This window comes from Calidris pugnax, unplaced genomic scaffold, assembly GCF_001431845.1.
Source record: "Calidris pugnax isolate Ruff unplaced genomic scaffold, ASM143184v1 scaffold15, whole genome shotgun sequence".
Taxonomy (NCBI): domain Eukaryota; kingdom Metazoa; phylum Chordata; class Aves; order Charadriiformes; family Scolopacidae; genus Calidris; species Calidris pugnax.
The window spans coordinates 721,025-738,060 of NW_015090774.1; the positions used below are offsets into that span (position 1 = coordinate 721,025).

Here is a 17,036-nt window from a genome sequence, read left to right on the forward strand (position 1 = left end):
TCAGATAGGCTTTATTTTTGGTTGTTGAATTCTTTGTTTGCAGTTTTTTTGTTTGGGGGTTTTGTGGTTTGGGGAAGTGGAAGTGGAAGAAAAAGGGAGCTTGTAGTTACTCAAAATAAAACCTTTTCCCTTTTCGAAAATAGATTATACAGTTATAAGTTACTTGGTGATGTTACACCTAGAACTGATTCTTAAGTATTTTCTCTTTGATTTAGTGATATCTGGGCCCTTGGTTGTGTTCTCTATGAAATGTGCACACTTAAACATGCGGTGAGTTGGAACTTCTTGTTTCTTTAAAAGAATAGTGTTTTGAAACGGTTTTTTCCTGATGTTACACAATTGTGTTTCAGTTGATGAAAGGCTCTCATGGTGACTGTTTAGAATTATCTTCAACGTTTTAGTCTTCTCTCCTATACTGACCAACATTTTTCTATCTGTGCTTTGGTTCATGACAATCTCTCCAGAAATCTTAGCACTGTACTTTATTATTTTTTTTCAATGTAGATTTTTGATTAACTGTGTTAGCTGAAAAAATTGTTAGGTGCTGCAACAAACTGTGAATGGTGTCCCTTTCTTTCCAAAATCTTGATGCTTTCATTGAAAGTCTGAATTTGGACTGTTGGCTTTTGTGCAGATGGATTAATGCATTTCTGTTTAAAACAGAAATAGTTCTTAGAAAAAATTCCCCACATGAGAATTGCTTTGTGTGTGTGTGTTTGTTGTTTTGAAACATACATCTTAATAATTTGTTTTCCAGTTAGGAAGGGAAGAAGAGACCTTTTTTTTGTGTTGGTTTGGTTGTAGATTTGTTGGGGTTTTTTGGTGTTGTGTGGCTCTTTTTTGTGTTTTTTTTTTGTTTGTTTAGTACTTATTTTTATTAAAAGAAAAAATATGAAAATCGGAAGAAAAAATTCAAGGGGTAAGGATTTAATTTCATTTCAAGCTCTCATAATTTCTTACTGCTAGGGTCTTTTCTGTGGCAGCAATGCTGGCAATGTTGCCTTTCCAAGAGCTGATGGCAATAGGTTGTTTTCTATGAGCTGGATGATACGTACTGTTTTCTTTTTATTGTACAAAGGAATTGAAATGATGTGCCCTGTCTCCTGAGCTTAAACTGAAGTCTAAGCATTTCTTTGGATTTTACACTGAATGAGTGTGAATGCTTTACAATCTCTTATTTGAAATATGGCTTTGCTAAAAAGGGCAGAAGGCATGTGATGGTTGAAAGTGTTTGGGAGAGGAGATCAAGCAGATAATTATATAATTATTTTATTCTTAATTATATATCATTGTCAGTCTAGATTTAGATAATTATTTGTTAGGAAAATTTATATCTTTGTAGTATGAATTATCTATATTATGATGTGTGTATAATCAAAATACTTGGCATCAGGTTATTTTGAACTGCTGATATAAATTGTTGAGAGCCTTGAAAATTTGTTATAATTTATCTAAGGAAGGGAAGGTGTGTCAATTTTGTTTTCCTCCTGATCTTTATATGCAGCCTTACGTGTGCACAGACAGTCAGTAGTATGTAGTAACTGTTTTCTTTCTCATGTGATGTAGTTTGAAGCTGGTAACATGAAGAACTTGGTACTGAAGATAATTTCTGGACCTTTCCCTCCTGTTTCTGTGCATTACTCCTATGACCTACGTAATCTGCTGTCACAGTTATTTAAAAGGAATCCTAGAAATAGACCATCAGTAAACTCCATATTGGAGAAAAACTTTATAGCCAAACGGGTTGAAAAGTTTCTCACACCACAGGTATGAAGTTAGTTTTAATTATAACTTTACTAAAAAAATCATAGGACTTTTCTTTATTTTTATTTTAATGTTACATGACAAATTAGAGTAATGGTATTCCATAGAGTTTTAATAGAGACGCTTTCAGTTGAGGAAAAAAAAAAATTTACTATGAACTCTAAAGAAAAATCTCAAGTTGCTTAAGTACTTGGTAGTTTCCACAAACAAATTTAAATTGGCATTTTCTTAAGTGCATTATTTTGTGTGTTCATCTATGTAGCAAGGAATTATGAGTGAGACATTGATTTGTTTAGATATGCATTTTTTCATTAAATGGTTCTGTGAATGATTTTAGCATCGCTGCTTTATCGTATTTTTTCCATCCATTTTTTGTTTTGAATTTGGAGTGGCTTGAAAGCATGTTCTATGAAGTATTGCTAAGTCAATTAGCCTTTAAATTTCTTGATGTTTAAATGTATCACATGTATATAACCTTGAAGTTGGTCACTATTCTGTTTAGAATCTATTGATATCATTTGACATCTATCCGTGTCCTCTTAATATGAATCTAATCAAAAGAGATCAATATTAACAAGTGAATAATAGTATTGATATGATTTAAATAAATATAGACAGAAAAAGACATTAGGAAATTAATGCAAAAGGACAAGTCGCTAAGTATAAAGGATTCTGATGGATTCTAACTTGCAAATGAAGAAATTTCATGAGAAGGCCATATATAATGGAAATTTCAATAGTATATGAAATAGACTTTCAACTAATAATAGTTCAGGTTAAAGTCACAATGAAAGTTAAGATTCAGATGTCTTTACAGATAAGCTTATTTTACAACAGTAATAGTTTTATGTGACTTTATTTCCAGTAGCTAGAATGGGTATGAAATTTATTTGGATTTAGTCAGGCAAAGTATAATTAGTAATAGACTACTACCAGATGAAAATACTAATTTCTCCTAGATTGAGTAAGAATACTTGCATGCAGTTTTTCCAACTGAATCACTAACATGTTTGCCTTGGAGATGTTACCTAATCTTAAAACCAACAAAAAATCAGCACTTAGCACCTTTTACTAAATGTGTCAATCACAGGTACATTTGTATTCAGTGCCTGGTGAGTCCTATACGAACAAGGCAAGCCTACATGACTCTACCCTATAATACTCTCCCAGCCTTCATCTTTTGTTGTCTCAGTTGCATCAGCTCAGGAATCATCTGCCTTGGTATTTAGTTGTCCTCAATGGATTTCCCTTCCATGGACTTATCTGATTTCTTCTTTAACCTGCAGAAGTTTTTATAATCAGTAAGAAATTTTACAGGTCTGCTACTTGTTGCAGAAAGCATCAACTTTGTTTGTTCTAACCCTTCCTCCTTGTATTCAGTTGTACCCCACTTCTAATAATAGATAATACCAATATTATAATTTGCTGCCTTTGTGTGTTTCTCTGCTTTCTCTGCAAAATCACATATGGTATTCTAAACCTGTAAGATTGCCTCGCAGTCATCTTTTTATAAGCTGAAGAACAAGCTTATTTATTCTTTGTGCTGAAGTTTTTCAACACTTCTAATTATCCTTGCTGCTCTTTGAACCTTTTTCATTTCTACCACATGGTTTTTGAGGTGTTGGGTTCAGAGCTACATACATGATGGCCTTTTCATGTTTGAATGTTCTTTGTCTAGACTCTATTTTTTTTTTTACTGCAGTAATGCTGTTTCCCATATTTTATGTCAATTTGATATGCTTGACAGCATGCTGTATACGTTGTTCCTAGATATCCACATATGTAGTCATCTTCCTGTTTTGAAAAGGATAAACTAAAAACTGCAAACATTTCTGAAGGGCAATTTTTTCAACACAAGCTGTCTCAGTTTGAAGTTAAATTTGGCAACTGTACAGAAATCTAAAATGAACTATGCAGAAAACCATGTTGATGCTTATATTAACTTTCTTCTACATTCTTAGCTCATAAATGAGGTAACACGTGCTACCCAGAAGTCAGACTAATTCCTTTTTTATTTAATTATTTGAGTATTTATGACAAAAAATAGTTGAAAATACTGAATCCAGCTTCACATTAACATTAGCAATACTAAATTGAATACATAAAGCTAAGTATTCATTTAAATTTTAGTTACAGTAAATACTATGAGTTAGATGCTTTCTGGGAGTGGCACACTTCTCTGGAAAGGAGTTCTTTCTTGCTTCAGATATAAATACTGTTAGCTAATTGTTCAACTTTTTGTTTAGCTTATTGCAGAAGAATTCAATCACAAAATCTTCCAGAAGTTTGGACCACAGGCTGCACCAGGTAGGTAAGCATGTGAAGTGCTGATGCTTTCAGCTCTGGCACAATAGTGTATGTAGCTTTGTTCTTTTGTGCTTCTGGTGTGTTCTTATACCTGATTTAGAAGTTTCAGGAAAAAAAAGAGAGGGAAGCAATTTACCGTTCTCTCCTGGGGAGCTGGATGTACGCAGGGGGCAAATGATGCAAGTATAAAGTATGGTCCTGTAATATTTTAGGTGTGCTTTTCCTCTGGCAGTATACTATGCTTCCCAAATTTTCTTATTGTATTTTTATTTATTTCCCCTTACTAATGACAAATGGATAATGAGAAATAACATTTTATTGTAAAAACAAAACAAAAAAAAATTGTGGGACGTTTTGTTGGAGATTCCAGGATTAAGCCTTGACTTCAGCTCAGAGCAGTAGAATTGCTACTACTGGTACAAAATTAGATTGTTTCTCTTTGTCATGAAAATCTTACCTTACTTCACTTTCCTGCATTATTTTACCCTTTTTTTTTTTTTCCCCATAGATTTCTTCTCCTTTCTTTATTTTATTTCCTTGTAATTCCTTGAAGCTGTGGCAAGTGCTTTGGCGTCTTTTGATAGTGGTGTATAAGTGTTTTACTGCTGTCCTATTCTGTAATAAGAGAGCCCTGCTAGCACAGAATCAAATCTGCAATACTGGCATATTTTCAGGAACTCTGCTGGGAACACAATATCTCTGAAGGCCCTTGAAGCGCTTCAAGAACTCGTCTTCAGCTGACATTAGTGTTGCAGGTTGCGGTCCGGTGTCGCTAGTGGGGGGAGGCCTGTCTCTCCATTCCATTATGAAAACTTTTCCCTATGTGCATGGCAACTGGGTAATAAAGCAGCTGAAATAAGCTTTAACTCTCCAGTTTGAAGTGAAGTGTTGAGAGAGAAAAGCTCAAAAAGAAGCTAAAGAAAAAACAGCTTTGCTGTTTCTTATCAAGTCTTTTTGGACAGCTGGGTATACTGCACTTATACATCAGCTCATGTAAATGAAATATTAGCAGTTCACCTGTTTTCCTCCACCTTTGCTCTTCCAAGACCTTGGGAAAGGGAAATACAGCACATGGGCCAGCCCGGATAGCTGTAAACCAAATTTTTTCTTTTTAGCTAAAAGACCAGCTCAAGAACAAACACTGACTTCAGTTGGACCAGCTCAGAAAATTACTAAACCTGCTGCAAAATATGGAGTGCCTTTAGTAATGAGGAAGTCTTGTGATGCACCTAAAAAGCCTAATGAGAAGAAGCCGCTGGCCAAATCTAGACAGGTAGGAAGCTGACTTACTTAAATTGAACTGTTTTTCTCATACCTTATTTAAACGCTATGAAAATACTATGCATTCCTTTCAAAATATCTTTTATGTGGACACATGCATCTGCAAAGGAAGCAGTAGTAGTTGAAATGCTCAGCTTGCTTCATTGTTGATTTTTTTGTTGTTGTTGTTGTTGTTTAGTTGGTTTTAATGTGATGATTTTTTGAGACTGCTACCTTAGGTTTGGTTTTTAATTTCACTGCTGAATTAGATGTACTTTGCATGTTTTCAGTTCCTTTGTTAGCATTGACCACTCCTAGAAATATTGGAATTCTGTCAGGTATACCAAGATCATTGACATTGGATAAGAATCTTTGCATCTTTCTTCCTTGTTCAAAAATCTCAAATTTTCAAAACGTAAAAAACTATTCTTAGTAATTTTCTAAATTGTTGTCAGCCACAGGAATTGTATAATTGGAAGAGGAGTTTCACAGACTTAATTACATGAGCTAATAAGAAATAGTCTTCTGCATACCTTCATATAGTACTTCTGATCTTTCTTCCAGTCATTTTGTCTGTACTCCTTATTACATAAAACTCCTTTTTCCTATCTTTATTCCTTTAATTACTGCCTGGCTAGGAGATGTTTAAGATACGGCTAATTTTGAACTATATGCGTGTGCCAAACAACTACCAACCAAGAATCTCCTACTTCATCAAAAGAACTAATTCAGTTTTTTCTTCTGAATGAATAATATTTTTGCTGTGGTGGTGGGGTTTTTTGTGGGTTTTAGAGGTGTTTTTTTTTTTCCTTTCTCCCATTGCACTTCTGGATAAAGAACTCAGTATTATGTTCCCCATCTGTTGAATTTGATAGGTGGTTAGAAAATGATCCCCGAGATAACAATTTATCTTTGAAGTTCAAAAATTATTGGAGGTTTAGGGAAAAACTCATTGATCACACAAGCCTTGTGATACACAGTTTAAAAAAAAGAGCAAGAAGCAGGGAATGCACAGACTTCCTGTATGTCCTTATGAAATCACAAGGTTTATATGTTTTAAAGCTTGGTTGCACAACCATCTATCAGTCTTCTGTTCTTTATAATCGGTTGCACCAGCTGACACCAATAGTATTTGCACAGAGACTTAAAGTGGCAGGGTAAAGACTGAGGGAAATACCCTCTTTGCTGTGTGTAAGAAGTTCCAGAGGAGCATGTAACCATCATCTCCTTTGTGTAGTGATACTAAACAATTCACTGTACTTGAACTACATTGACTTAAGTCTTTAAAGGCTTCTATCTTATGAAATACTTGATTTTAAAGTACTCATTTGATAGGATTTTAAGTCATCAAAAGAAGATCCTATGAAGCTCTCTGTGTTCTAGTACAGTCATTAAAAAAAAGCTTTAAAAATAACCATCACTTTTTTGAGAAGACTAGAGTAAGCAGCATGGTTTATTACAGGGTGATCTTCTTTACCAGGTATTCAATAGTGGCTGCGTTCTCCTCTTTCATAGGTAACAAGAACCTTAGAGTTACCCAAGTGAAAAAGCCTAAGGATGACCTAATAAATCTGTTCTCTAAATAAAAGTGAATCTTAATATCTAGGGACCCTCAAAGACTTATAATAGGAACAGATTGTAAAGCAGAATGGTGTTGCCAGAGAGGAAAAACTAAGACAAAGCAGATTTTAAAATTACTGCCTTCAGCTTTCAAGACAGAGCTTTTAATAGAGGATGAACAAGTACAGTAGCGTTTGCCCCTAGATACTAGTGCTTTTCATTTAAAATCTCCTGAATAATTAATTATTTTAAACCCCATTTTGCACATATTAAGTTGTGGATTTAAGATTTTTTTTTTTCTTATTAAATTTTTCCTCTCATTCTGGCATCGTGCTATCTAATTTGAAGTTTCACCTTTTATCTAGGCGTTTTCAACTCCAGTGAAGAAAACGAATCCAGGAGAAAAAAGGAGGAAAATGTTTGAGGTATCATGAAATCATCTGTTAATTTTCAAACTAAGCAAAAGCTAAGTTCAGAGCAAGAACAAAATAAAACCTTCAAACCTTTCCTCCTTATCTTTTTTTCCCAGGCATTATATAGCAGTGATTTTTTTAAAAAAAGTTTTTTTTAATCTTTGTCGACATACACCAGCAATTGGAGCACTAAGCTATCTTGAGAGATACTTGACACAATAATGGCTTAGTAATAAATAACAACTATATGCTTATTTTTCAGGAACCTTCAAAAAAGAAAAGGTTAGAATTGCCAGAAAAACGCCAGAGAGACCAGGTAGACAAGATTCTCAAGACTGGTTTTTTTCCACCAATAGTAATTTTAATGAAATATCTTGTGGTATGTTACATGTTGCCTAAGAATATGGAGTAATTTGATTTTTCCAGTTACTGAACATGCTTAATCCTTGCACATTGCAGATCAGTTTACTGAAGGCAGATGAAATGAGAAGATTGGAAAAAGAAAGGGTAAAATATGTTTAAAATGTGTTATTAGTGAAGTTTGATTTTTGCTTAGTGATTCCTTGAATTATGTTTTCCTGTATTGTTTTCTCCTTCAGATGGAACGAATAAACAGAGCCAGGGAACAAGGATGGAGGAATGTGCTTGGTTCATGTGGAAGTGGTGATGTTAAGGTTGGCAGCAGATGCAGAAATGTGGTGTAGTCTGTTTCTCCCACCTTCTGGTTATCTGGCACGGTCTTCTCTTTTCAGAAAGATCTGCTCTTGGAGGTCAACTCTTGGGGCTTCCCATTATTAATCTGTGGTTAATTTAAGAGAAACTCTGTAACAGACTCTTTCCTGGCTTTTTGGAGATCATGTACAATTTTCAGAAATTTAGTATTAAAAATGAATCTCTTTCTGCTGGTAATGGTTTTCATGCACCACTTTCTTTTTTTCACTCCTGCTTTTGCTACTTTTCCTCTGCTGAACCTATGCATGAACAGCTTCTTCCACATTCAAGTTTGTTCTTGAATTGTTTTATTGAAACCTTTTTCTGGGTTCTTACTTTCTGATAATGGACCTCTTCCCCAGTATTGGACACCTGCTTCTAAGCATTCTTTGTTATTTAGCGATGTAAATGGCTATGCTTATATATACTGATATATATATATATATGAGGAGAGGGGTGAAAAATCCTGAGTGCATCTAATTATATTTTTTTTTCTGAAAGCAGTAAACTCCACAGCCATTCCCTTCTTGCATAATTTGATGACATAATTTAGTCTGATTCCTATGACAGTTTTTTTGCCTATTTGTGTGCCATAGTTTCATGGAACCAACTGTTCTGGAAAGTAGTCTCGTGAAGTTATTTGAATATAAAAGTCTGGGCACCTTAATCAGACAGAGCCAGTGCAGAAATTTAAGTATTGCTATGGTGTAAATCTATTAATCTATTTGATGGGTGCTGAGCAACTGAAACTCGATGTGAACTAAAGTCCATTGTCAAATATATCCTGTTCAAGAACTCATAAGTAGGCAATCTTAAACCTGTCACATTTGTACTCACCTCTTTGAATTTACTTAAAATACTTGTGACCACTCTGGAAGGAACATTGACACTATTGTTACAACAAATTCCATAGATTCGTTACCCTGGGCTATTTGACTGCTTCCCTTAGCTGTAAAGGGATCATTTTTATGCATGTGCTGACAACCTTAACCTTGTTTTGCCAGTTTCACATTTTCTGCATCCATCCTTGGCTACTACTGTACATGGCTGCTTGCAACATTTTTTTTCCTTAATTATTTTCCCATAAAGGTTCTGTAGGAATTCTAATTCTTTGAAAATGGCAGAGATAATTCACATAAAGCGGTAGCTTGTGGTAGATGCTCTGCTGATCTGAGCTTTAGTAGAGAAGCGTCTTGATTCTGGTGATGAAACTAAATTACAGGTTGGTAACAATGAGGATTCTCAGATTGGCATTAGGTGCAGCTTTTTCAGCAACCTTAGAAGTGTGTTTCACTGTTTCTAGCTTCATGGAAAAAATGGGTGTTTGCTACAACCACTCATTAGTACTTCAGTTAGTACTATATCACTCTTAGCTATTGTGCTAAAACTTTGATTTCTGCCATGTAAAACATCTATCTCCAGTTAAACTTCAATGGATTTGTTACCAATAACTTCCAAAATGTGTGACAGATGTCTTGTGCATAACTAGGCTATTATCAGAGGGAGGTAAAACACTGTTATTCTGCAGTGCTAACAAAAAAATAAGCTTTTAATTTATCTATCTTATAGCTTGTTAAAGTAGGGGCATGCCAGGAATAAAACTAGGACCAATTCAGAGTTGTTGCAGGGCATACTAATGGTTTTATTCTGCTGAAGAGGTGAAAATTGGAAGGGATTGTTAAAACCACTGTATGAGACTTCCACCCTACTTCTTCTGATTTCCAGGCATCGTATTATGGTGGTGGAGGTGGTGTTGGTCCTTTTCCTATGTCTTCCAGAGGACAGTATGAACACTATCATGCTATTTTTGACCAGATGCAACAGCAAAAGGAAAACTTCAGAGTAGCTGAAGAAAGGGAAGCCAGATTCAGGCTGAAAGTCCAAGGCCGAGAAATTGCTGAAAGGTAGGCTACCTTCCATTAGAAGTTGCACGTGGTCTGCTTCAGATGAAAGTAATGAAAGTTACTGTACATATTTATCTACAGAGGAATTCCACCTGGAATACGTCCAGGAGTTCCTAAGGGGCCTGCAGGTCATCACCATTCACCTGATGCTGGTGCAGTTAGGAAAAAAATGAAAAGATTGAAGGAGGTGTCTAAACAAGCCAATGCAAACAGGTTGGACTGTGATAATCCATAAATCTGTCCCTACATGTTAGATTCTTGTTCTGTGTCTTGTTCCATTTAGTAGTTGGACATGTTTCCTTTTATCCATTGGTACTGTGCTGTCTGTCTGTGTGTTAGTCCCTCGCAGACCACAATTATTTTAGAACCAATGGAAACTTTAGCTTCCCCAATAGTGGAAAAAATGGATTACTGACAACTGTAACTAAACTAGATTTCAGCCAAAATTCATGGCTTAATGCAGTTGCAGATAACATAAGCCTCCTCCTTTGCTTTTTTCATAGTTCCACTTCTTGTATTACCTGCCGAGATGCTTCCTTCTCCTGTCATCTCATTCTGACTGCCTGCTCTACATCTAAGTGTTGGACTGTAGCATAGGAGAGTGTGTAGGATGCTTCTAGAATTGCTAGCTCTTCTTTATCAATCAGTGGAAAACTAGGAGCCTTCTTCATTGAGATGTGAATGCTGGGTGTTATAATGGTGTACAACTTTGAATTCAGTGATGCTTGTTCTTTGCAATTACTATGAACTGGGTAATCCTATATAAAAGGATTGTAAACAAGTATTGGTTATTTTTCTTAAAGATTTCACTCTTTTAAGTAGCTTCTTCAAAAAACATCTTTGCTTTCCTTCAGATCTGTTAATATTGCCCAAAGAACTGTGTCTGCACTCATGAGCAGTAAATGAGGGAAAATCTTTTTTTCTAGAAGTTCAGTATGTGAGCGTTACTAACTAATTTTCCTAGAGGGACAAATTTTCTCATGCATCATTTAAACTTCTGCAGATCCAATGATTTATCCCATGGAGGAAGAAATAAATGGAGTTAATGGGAAGAAAAGGAAGTCCCAAAAAATAATCGTTCTTCTAAACTGATTTTATTCAGTTTTATGTTTTAATATAATATATTTTGTCTTTGTAGATTTTTTTATTCTGTATTAAAATTTGCAGCAATAACATAACATTAACACTGATGATACAATTTTGCAAGCTACAAGGTATATTTTCTATTCTTTGTAGTAATTCAGGTTGTTGTGAGCTAATTAGAATTCCTTCTGGTACAACCCAGTACTGGAAGGTGTATTTTCCCAGCTGATGTAGATGCATATTTTCATCCTCCTTTATTTATTCTCAGTGCTTGGCACAAAGTGCCACAATCCCCAGATCTTGCCTAGATTAGGAAACACTGTTTGTGTCATCTGTTTGACAATATTAAATGATACTTGGTGGTACCTGGGTAAACTGTTCTAAATGTGTTCAAATTGTGAGGACTATAGTAAAGGGCTGCAAATTATGAATAGCGTGGAGATCGTGAAGAGAAATTGATTTAGTATTGCTCAAATACATGAACTTGGAAGCAGTCAATGAAAATACTGTGCTGAAGTTTCAAAATAGATATAGATTATTTTTTTTTCCATTTGTAAACTGGATTACTTTAGGCTTAAATTGAGGTGCTGTTTCTTAGCATTTAAAATGTGGTAAGTATTTGTACTTTATTATTTGGAAGCAATTTCATTATCATAGCTAGCCTAGTGGTATTGCTCTCCTGCATTTTATTTTTTCAGCTGGTGGTGAAACATAAAGATGAGTGTTCAGGAAGTTTAGCTCAACCAAAGGATTTAAATAACTGCAACTCTCTTAAAGATAGGTAATTTAGTGTATGCTAAAGAAGTTGAAAAATTCTCAAGTTGCAATTTTTCTGATTACACTACCACAATTAACATAAAGCTAAGTATGTTCAATGTCACACATTGCAGCCCAGAAGAAATCTAGTTGAACTGTTTTAACAAAGAGTCGCTCAGCTTTAGAGTAGGGAAAACCATTTTCATAAAATTTAGTTTAGATAAGTTTTTCCTGTTAATTTGGTTTAAGACAAATAGGTGTGGGGTTGTTTTTTTTTTTTTTTTTGCTTGGGAAACACCTTTCCTCCAACACTGTAGGCTAAACTTCAGCTGTATGATACAGGTTTGGACAGATTTCACTATCCACTACTTCATATGTAATGAACAGTTAGTGTAAAAAATCTTGTAGTGAGTCAAATATGTGTATACAAAGATTATCAAGTGTTTGTTTCCTTACCAGTAACACCTACATGGATCATCTTGCCTTTTCAGAGCAGGGAGAGTGTTTGTTTTATGGTATTAAAGTAGTTTTATCTCTGTCTTCCTCTTAATGAATTTTTAGTATATGGAAATATTTCATTTCATTGTTGCCCGAGGGGGCAGGGGGGTTGATGAGGGGAGAGAAAAAACAAGATGCAAGGATGTTTAATTAATGTCCTAATTCATTTATTAGTTACTAGCAATAACTCCTGTGTTGCAAAATGATTCTTTCTTTAACTGTCTCAGCCTAATGGGTTATTGGTATCAGCTTATGCCAATTTCTTCTTGGCTGTTGCTAGACCCCCATCAGTACTCTGCAGTCAAACGAGGCAAGGGGAACCTTGAAAAAGGGGATTGCCTCATCATTCTACCATTTGTTAGAATATTTTACACCATTTCTCAGTGGTTTGGGTTTGGTTTTTTTAATGGAAAGCTTCCTTTGAGTCCATTTCTAACCAATTTGTTAGAAACTAGTTCATCTACAAAATGATTCTATGAACTAGGAGACTTGCCAGATGCTCAGTTATGGTAACTTGAACAAAGACTTTAGTCTACCCAAGCGGGTCCCTGACCTGGGGTGGACCATGTGAAAAAGCCCATCTTGTTCTGGCTACTTTTAAGGGAGGAAAATTCCTTTGCAGTCCCTTTAAAAGCAAGCAAAAATCCTCCAAGATACCCCAAAAGGAGTTTCCAGAAAACTCTCAGACTGCTGCGCTGTAATAAGAGGTAAAAGCTTTTACTCCGAATGTAGGTCAGTCTTGAAAGACTGCTGCAGTATTGACCTTACAGACTGGCTCGTGATGAATTCTTGCTCATCCCTGAAGGGAAACCTTGAAGGAGCCATCTTTTTCACAAAAAATAACAATAACAAAACGAGCTGAGACAGTTTCAGAAATGATCACGCTAGAATTGTGTTTTGACATTCATTTTTGAGTCATCAGGATCTGGAAGGGCAACATGGTGGTTTGTGGTGTTTTGTTGTTGTTTTTTTTTTTTTTATAAACTTAGTTGAGCCTATTTTGCTCCATTTTGTGGAAGTCTGACTTGTATTTTGGCTGATGAAAGGCATTTTTTTGAAGATGCCTTACTCATAGAGAGTTACATTTTTTTGTGTGTGTCTGTCCTAGTTAGAATAAAAGTGGGGGGGGGTTTTGAATGTCATATTTCAGAGACTTTCATCTTGCTGTGTGTTGCAATTACTCAGGCAAAAAGGATGGATAGCTGCAGACAGAGCAAAGCAAGTTGAAGAATTCTGGCAACGGAAGAGAGAAGCCATGGAAAACAAAGCTCGAGCTCAGGGACACATGGTATGGAATCTGGTCTTCCTATGTATATTACTGTTTCAGCATGCATTATGAGTCTTTCAAAATAGCATCGTAACCATGAAACGCTGGCTAAATATTTTCCTTAAGTATTTTTTTTTTTGAAAAAAAAGAAATATGAATGGGAGGTAGGTTTTTTGTGTTTTGTTATTGATTTTACTAAAATATAACACAGTTGTGCAATACATTTCTCATGACTAAACTTATTAACAAAGGAAAATATCTTTTTTGTATGTGGCTAGCTTGATACTGTGAATTTTATAAAGTTCATTTATATGGTTTCCTGTTCATAGCTTTTAAAGTTTTGGTTGATATTAAACTTTTTGCATTATTCAGTAGCTTGAACGTAAAATGAAGTTTGATTAAACTGATACAGCTAATGATCAGATACAGTAATGTGTTTTATAAAAACACGTTCTGCTTATTTAGAAGGTATTCTAAAGACATCTATCTCTGTCAACACTGATGTTTCTAAAACCTTTACTCTCTGGAGATTAATTAGTGGACTGTCACAAAATGCTTTTTTCTTTGTGCTTGCAATTCTAAATTCAGTATTCCTTTAGGAATGTTTTGCAGTAACAATATCATGGAAATGACTTGCTTGCAGTAGGACTCTATGTGGTTGAACTATGCGTTATCATAATATGGAGAGTTTTGATTTTTGAGTGCTTGTCCACACTATTCATATACAAATTCATGTACTATCATTTGCTACTGATAGTGGAAGTTCTCAACGGCTTCCTTCTATTTGTGCAGGAAAATACGAACTTTTATGAAAAAAAAAAAATAGAACTTGTATGATAAAGTGACTCACTTGGTGGATGAGGGAAAGGCTGTGGATGTTGTTTACCTGGACTTTAGTAAGGCCTTTGATATGGTTTCCCATGGCATTCTCCTGGAGAAACTGCTCATGGTTTGGATGGGAGTACTCTTTGCTGGGTAAAAGTGTGGCTGGAGGGTTGGGCCCAGAGAGGGGCTGTGAATGAAGTTAAATCCAGTTGGAGGACGATCACAAGTGATGTTCCCCAGGACTCAGTATTGGGGCCCTCATGGTTTGGATGGGAGTACTCTTTGCTGGGTAAAAGTGTGGCTGGAGGGTTGGGCCCAGAGAGGGGCTGTGAATGAAGTTAAATCCAGTTGGAGGACGATCACAAGTGATGTTCCCCAGGACTCAGTATTGGGGCCAGTCCTCTTTAATATCATTATCAATGATCTGGATGAGGGGATCACGTGCACCCTCAGTAAGTTTGCAGATGACACCAAGCTGGGTGGGAGTGTTCATCTGCTCGAGGGTAGGAAGGCTCTACACAGGGATCTGGACAGGGTGGATTGATGGGCCAAGGCCAATGGTATGAGGTTCAACAAGGCCAAGTGTTGGATCTTGCACTTGGATCACAACAACCCCATGCATCGTTACAAGCTTGGGGAAGAGTGGCTGGAGAGCTGCCTGTTGGAAAAGGACCTGGGGACGTTGGTTGACTGTTGGCTGAATATGAGCCGCAGTGTGGCCAAGAAGGCAAACAGCATCCTGGTTTATATGGTGTAGCCAGCAGGACTAGGGAAGTGTTTGTCGCCATGTACTTGGCACTGGTGAGGACCCACCTTGAGTACTGTGTCCAGTTTTGGACCCCTTACTAGAAGACAGACATTGAGGTGCTGGAGCACGTTCAGAGAAAGGAAATGAAGCTGGCGTGGGGTCTGGAGAACAAGTCTCATGAAGAGCCACTGAGGGAGCTGGAATTGTTTAGCCTGGAGAAAAGGAAGCTGAGGGGAGACCTTGTCACCCTCTACAACTACCTAAAAGGAGGTTGTAGTGAGGTGGAGGCCAGTTTCTTCTCCCAAGTAACAGGTGGTAGGACAAGAGCAAATGGCCTCAAGTTCCACTGGGGGAGGTTTAGATTGGATATTAGGAAAAATTTTTACACTGAAAGGGTTACTAAGCTTTGGAACAGGCTGCCCAGGCAAGTGGCTGAGTCATCATCTCTGGGAAGACAGACATTGAGGTGCTGGAGCACGTTCAGAGAAAGGAAATGAAGCTGGCGTGGGGTCTGGAGAACAAGTCTCATGAAGAGCCACTGAGGGAGCTGGAATTGTTTAGCCTGGAGAAAAGGAAGCTGAGGGGAGACCTTGTCACCCTCTACAACTACCTAAAAGGAGGTTGTAGTGAGGTGGAGGCCAGTTTCTTCTCCCAAGTAACAGGTGGTAGGACAAGCACCCTCTACAACTACCTAAAAGGAGGTTGTAGTGAGGTGGAGGCCAGTTTCTTCTCCCAAGTAACAGGTGGTAGGACAAGAGCAAATGGCCTCAAGTTCCACTGGGGGAGGTTTAGATTGGATATTAGGAAAAATTTTTACACTGAAAGGGTTACTAAGCTTTGGAACAGGCTGCCCAGGCAAGTGGCTGAGTCATCATCTCTGGTGGTATTGAAAAGATGGGTTGACGTAGTGCTTAGATATATGGTATAATGATGGTTTTTGTCAGTGTTGGGTTGATCAAATGGCCTCAAGTTCCACTGGGGGAGGTTTAGATTGGATATTAGGAAAAATTTTTACACTGAAAGGGTTACTAAGCTTTGGAACAGGCTGCCCAGGCAAGTGGCTGAGTCATCATCTCTGGTGGTATTGAAAAGATGGGTTGACGTAGTGCTTAGATATATGGTATAATGATGGTTTTTGTCAGTGTTGGGTTGATGATTGGACTAGATGATTTGAAAGGTCCTTTCCAGCCTTGGCAATCCTATGATTCTATAATTTGACTTGCTGGCAGCAGTTCTCATATAGGGGTGGGACTGTTGTTCAGCAGACCATGATGCTTGAAAAGGAGAAATCAGTAGGAATCATCAACTAACATGCAGGTCTTCGTTGTATAAAGACTCGTAAGTCAAATGACTTGCACTACTTTATCCAGCTTGGGTTAAATATAGTTGCTGCCAATTTGAATTTTCAAGTGATAATCTAAAGTTTGGTTCATTAGAAGAGTTGATGAGATACTTCCAGTCATCTCTTCTTTAAAACAGCTGCTGACCTGACTTGCTACGTCGCTGCAGTTGTGTGGCATTGCAAAGCATTGAGTCCTGGTCTTCGAAAATTTTAGTGTAAGCAGATAAGTAGAAGTTAACAATATATTAGAAGAAAATTAGTTCTCAAAAATCTTACTGCCAGTTTTTCTTGTTTAAGAGCAGTGATACAAATCTTGACCAGTTTGATAAAAATACCTAAACTAACTTGAAAGCTAGAATGAAGAACATTGAGGTGAGTTGAATAGTGCCCTTTAGCTTTTGTAAGGCTCAGGAATGTGCATTAAAAAGTTAAAATAAAAACAAATGTTTTCTGAAAAGGTGAACATGGAAAATAATCCTTTCAATTTTGCATGACTTAATTCTGATTTCAGCCTGAGTCCTCATGGAGTCCTCATGGATGTGTGCTACTTATCCATGGGATGGTTCCTTTAGTTTGTTCTCTGATCCCCCAGTCAGTA

At 36.6% G+C, this 17,036-nt stretch overlaps 1 protein-coding gene across 11 annotated transcripts in view; it reads left to right on the top strand.

Annotated features, from left to right (window-relative positions):
* Positions 1–17,036, top strand: part of NEK1 (NIMA-related kinase 1) — a 49,299-nt gene that overhangs the window by 9,616 nt on the left and 22,647 nt on the right. For 5 of the 11 annotated variants that reach the window (XM_014943757.1, XM_014943794.1, XM_014943765.1 and 2 more), the window contains 11 exons: positions 216–270; positions 1,567–1,767; positions 4,011–4,071; positions 5,187–5,344; positions 7,257–7,316; positions 7,567–7,620; positions 7,764–7,811; positions 7,904–7,978; positions 9,741–9,919; positions 10,001–10,132; positions 13,442–13,544. In XM_014943757.1, the coding sequence (XP_014799243.1) occupies positions 216–270; positions 1,567–1,767; positions 4,011–4,071; positions 5,187–5,344; positions 7,257–7,316; positions 7,567–7,620; positions 7,764–7,811; positions 7,904–7,978; positions 9,741–9,919; positions 10,001–10,132; positions 13,442–13,544 (1,126 nt within the window). The remainder of the gene's footprint in view (positions 1–215; positions 271–1,566; positions 1,768–4,010; positions 4,072–5,186; positions 5,345–7,256; positions 7,317–7,566; positions 7,621–7,763; positions 7,812–7,903; positions 7,979–9,740; positions 9,920–10,000; positions 10,133–13,441; positions 13,545–17,036) is intronic. The other 6 variants (XM_014943812.1, XM_014943820.1, XM_014943803.1 and 3 more) reach the window with 5 other exon arrangements.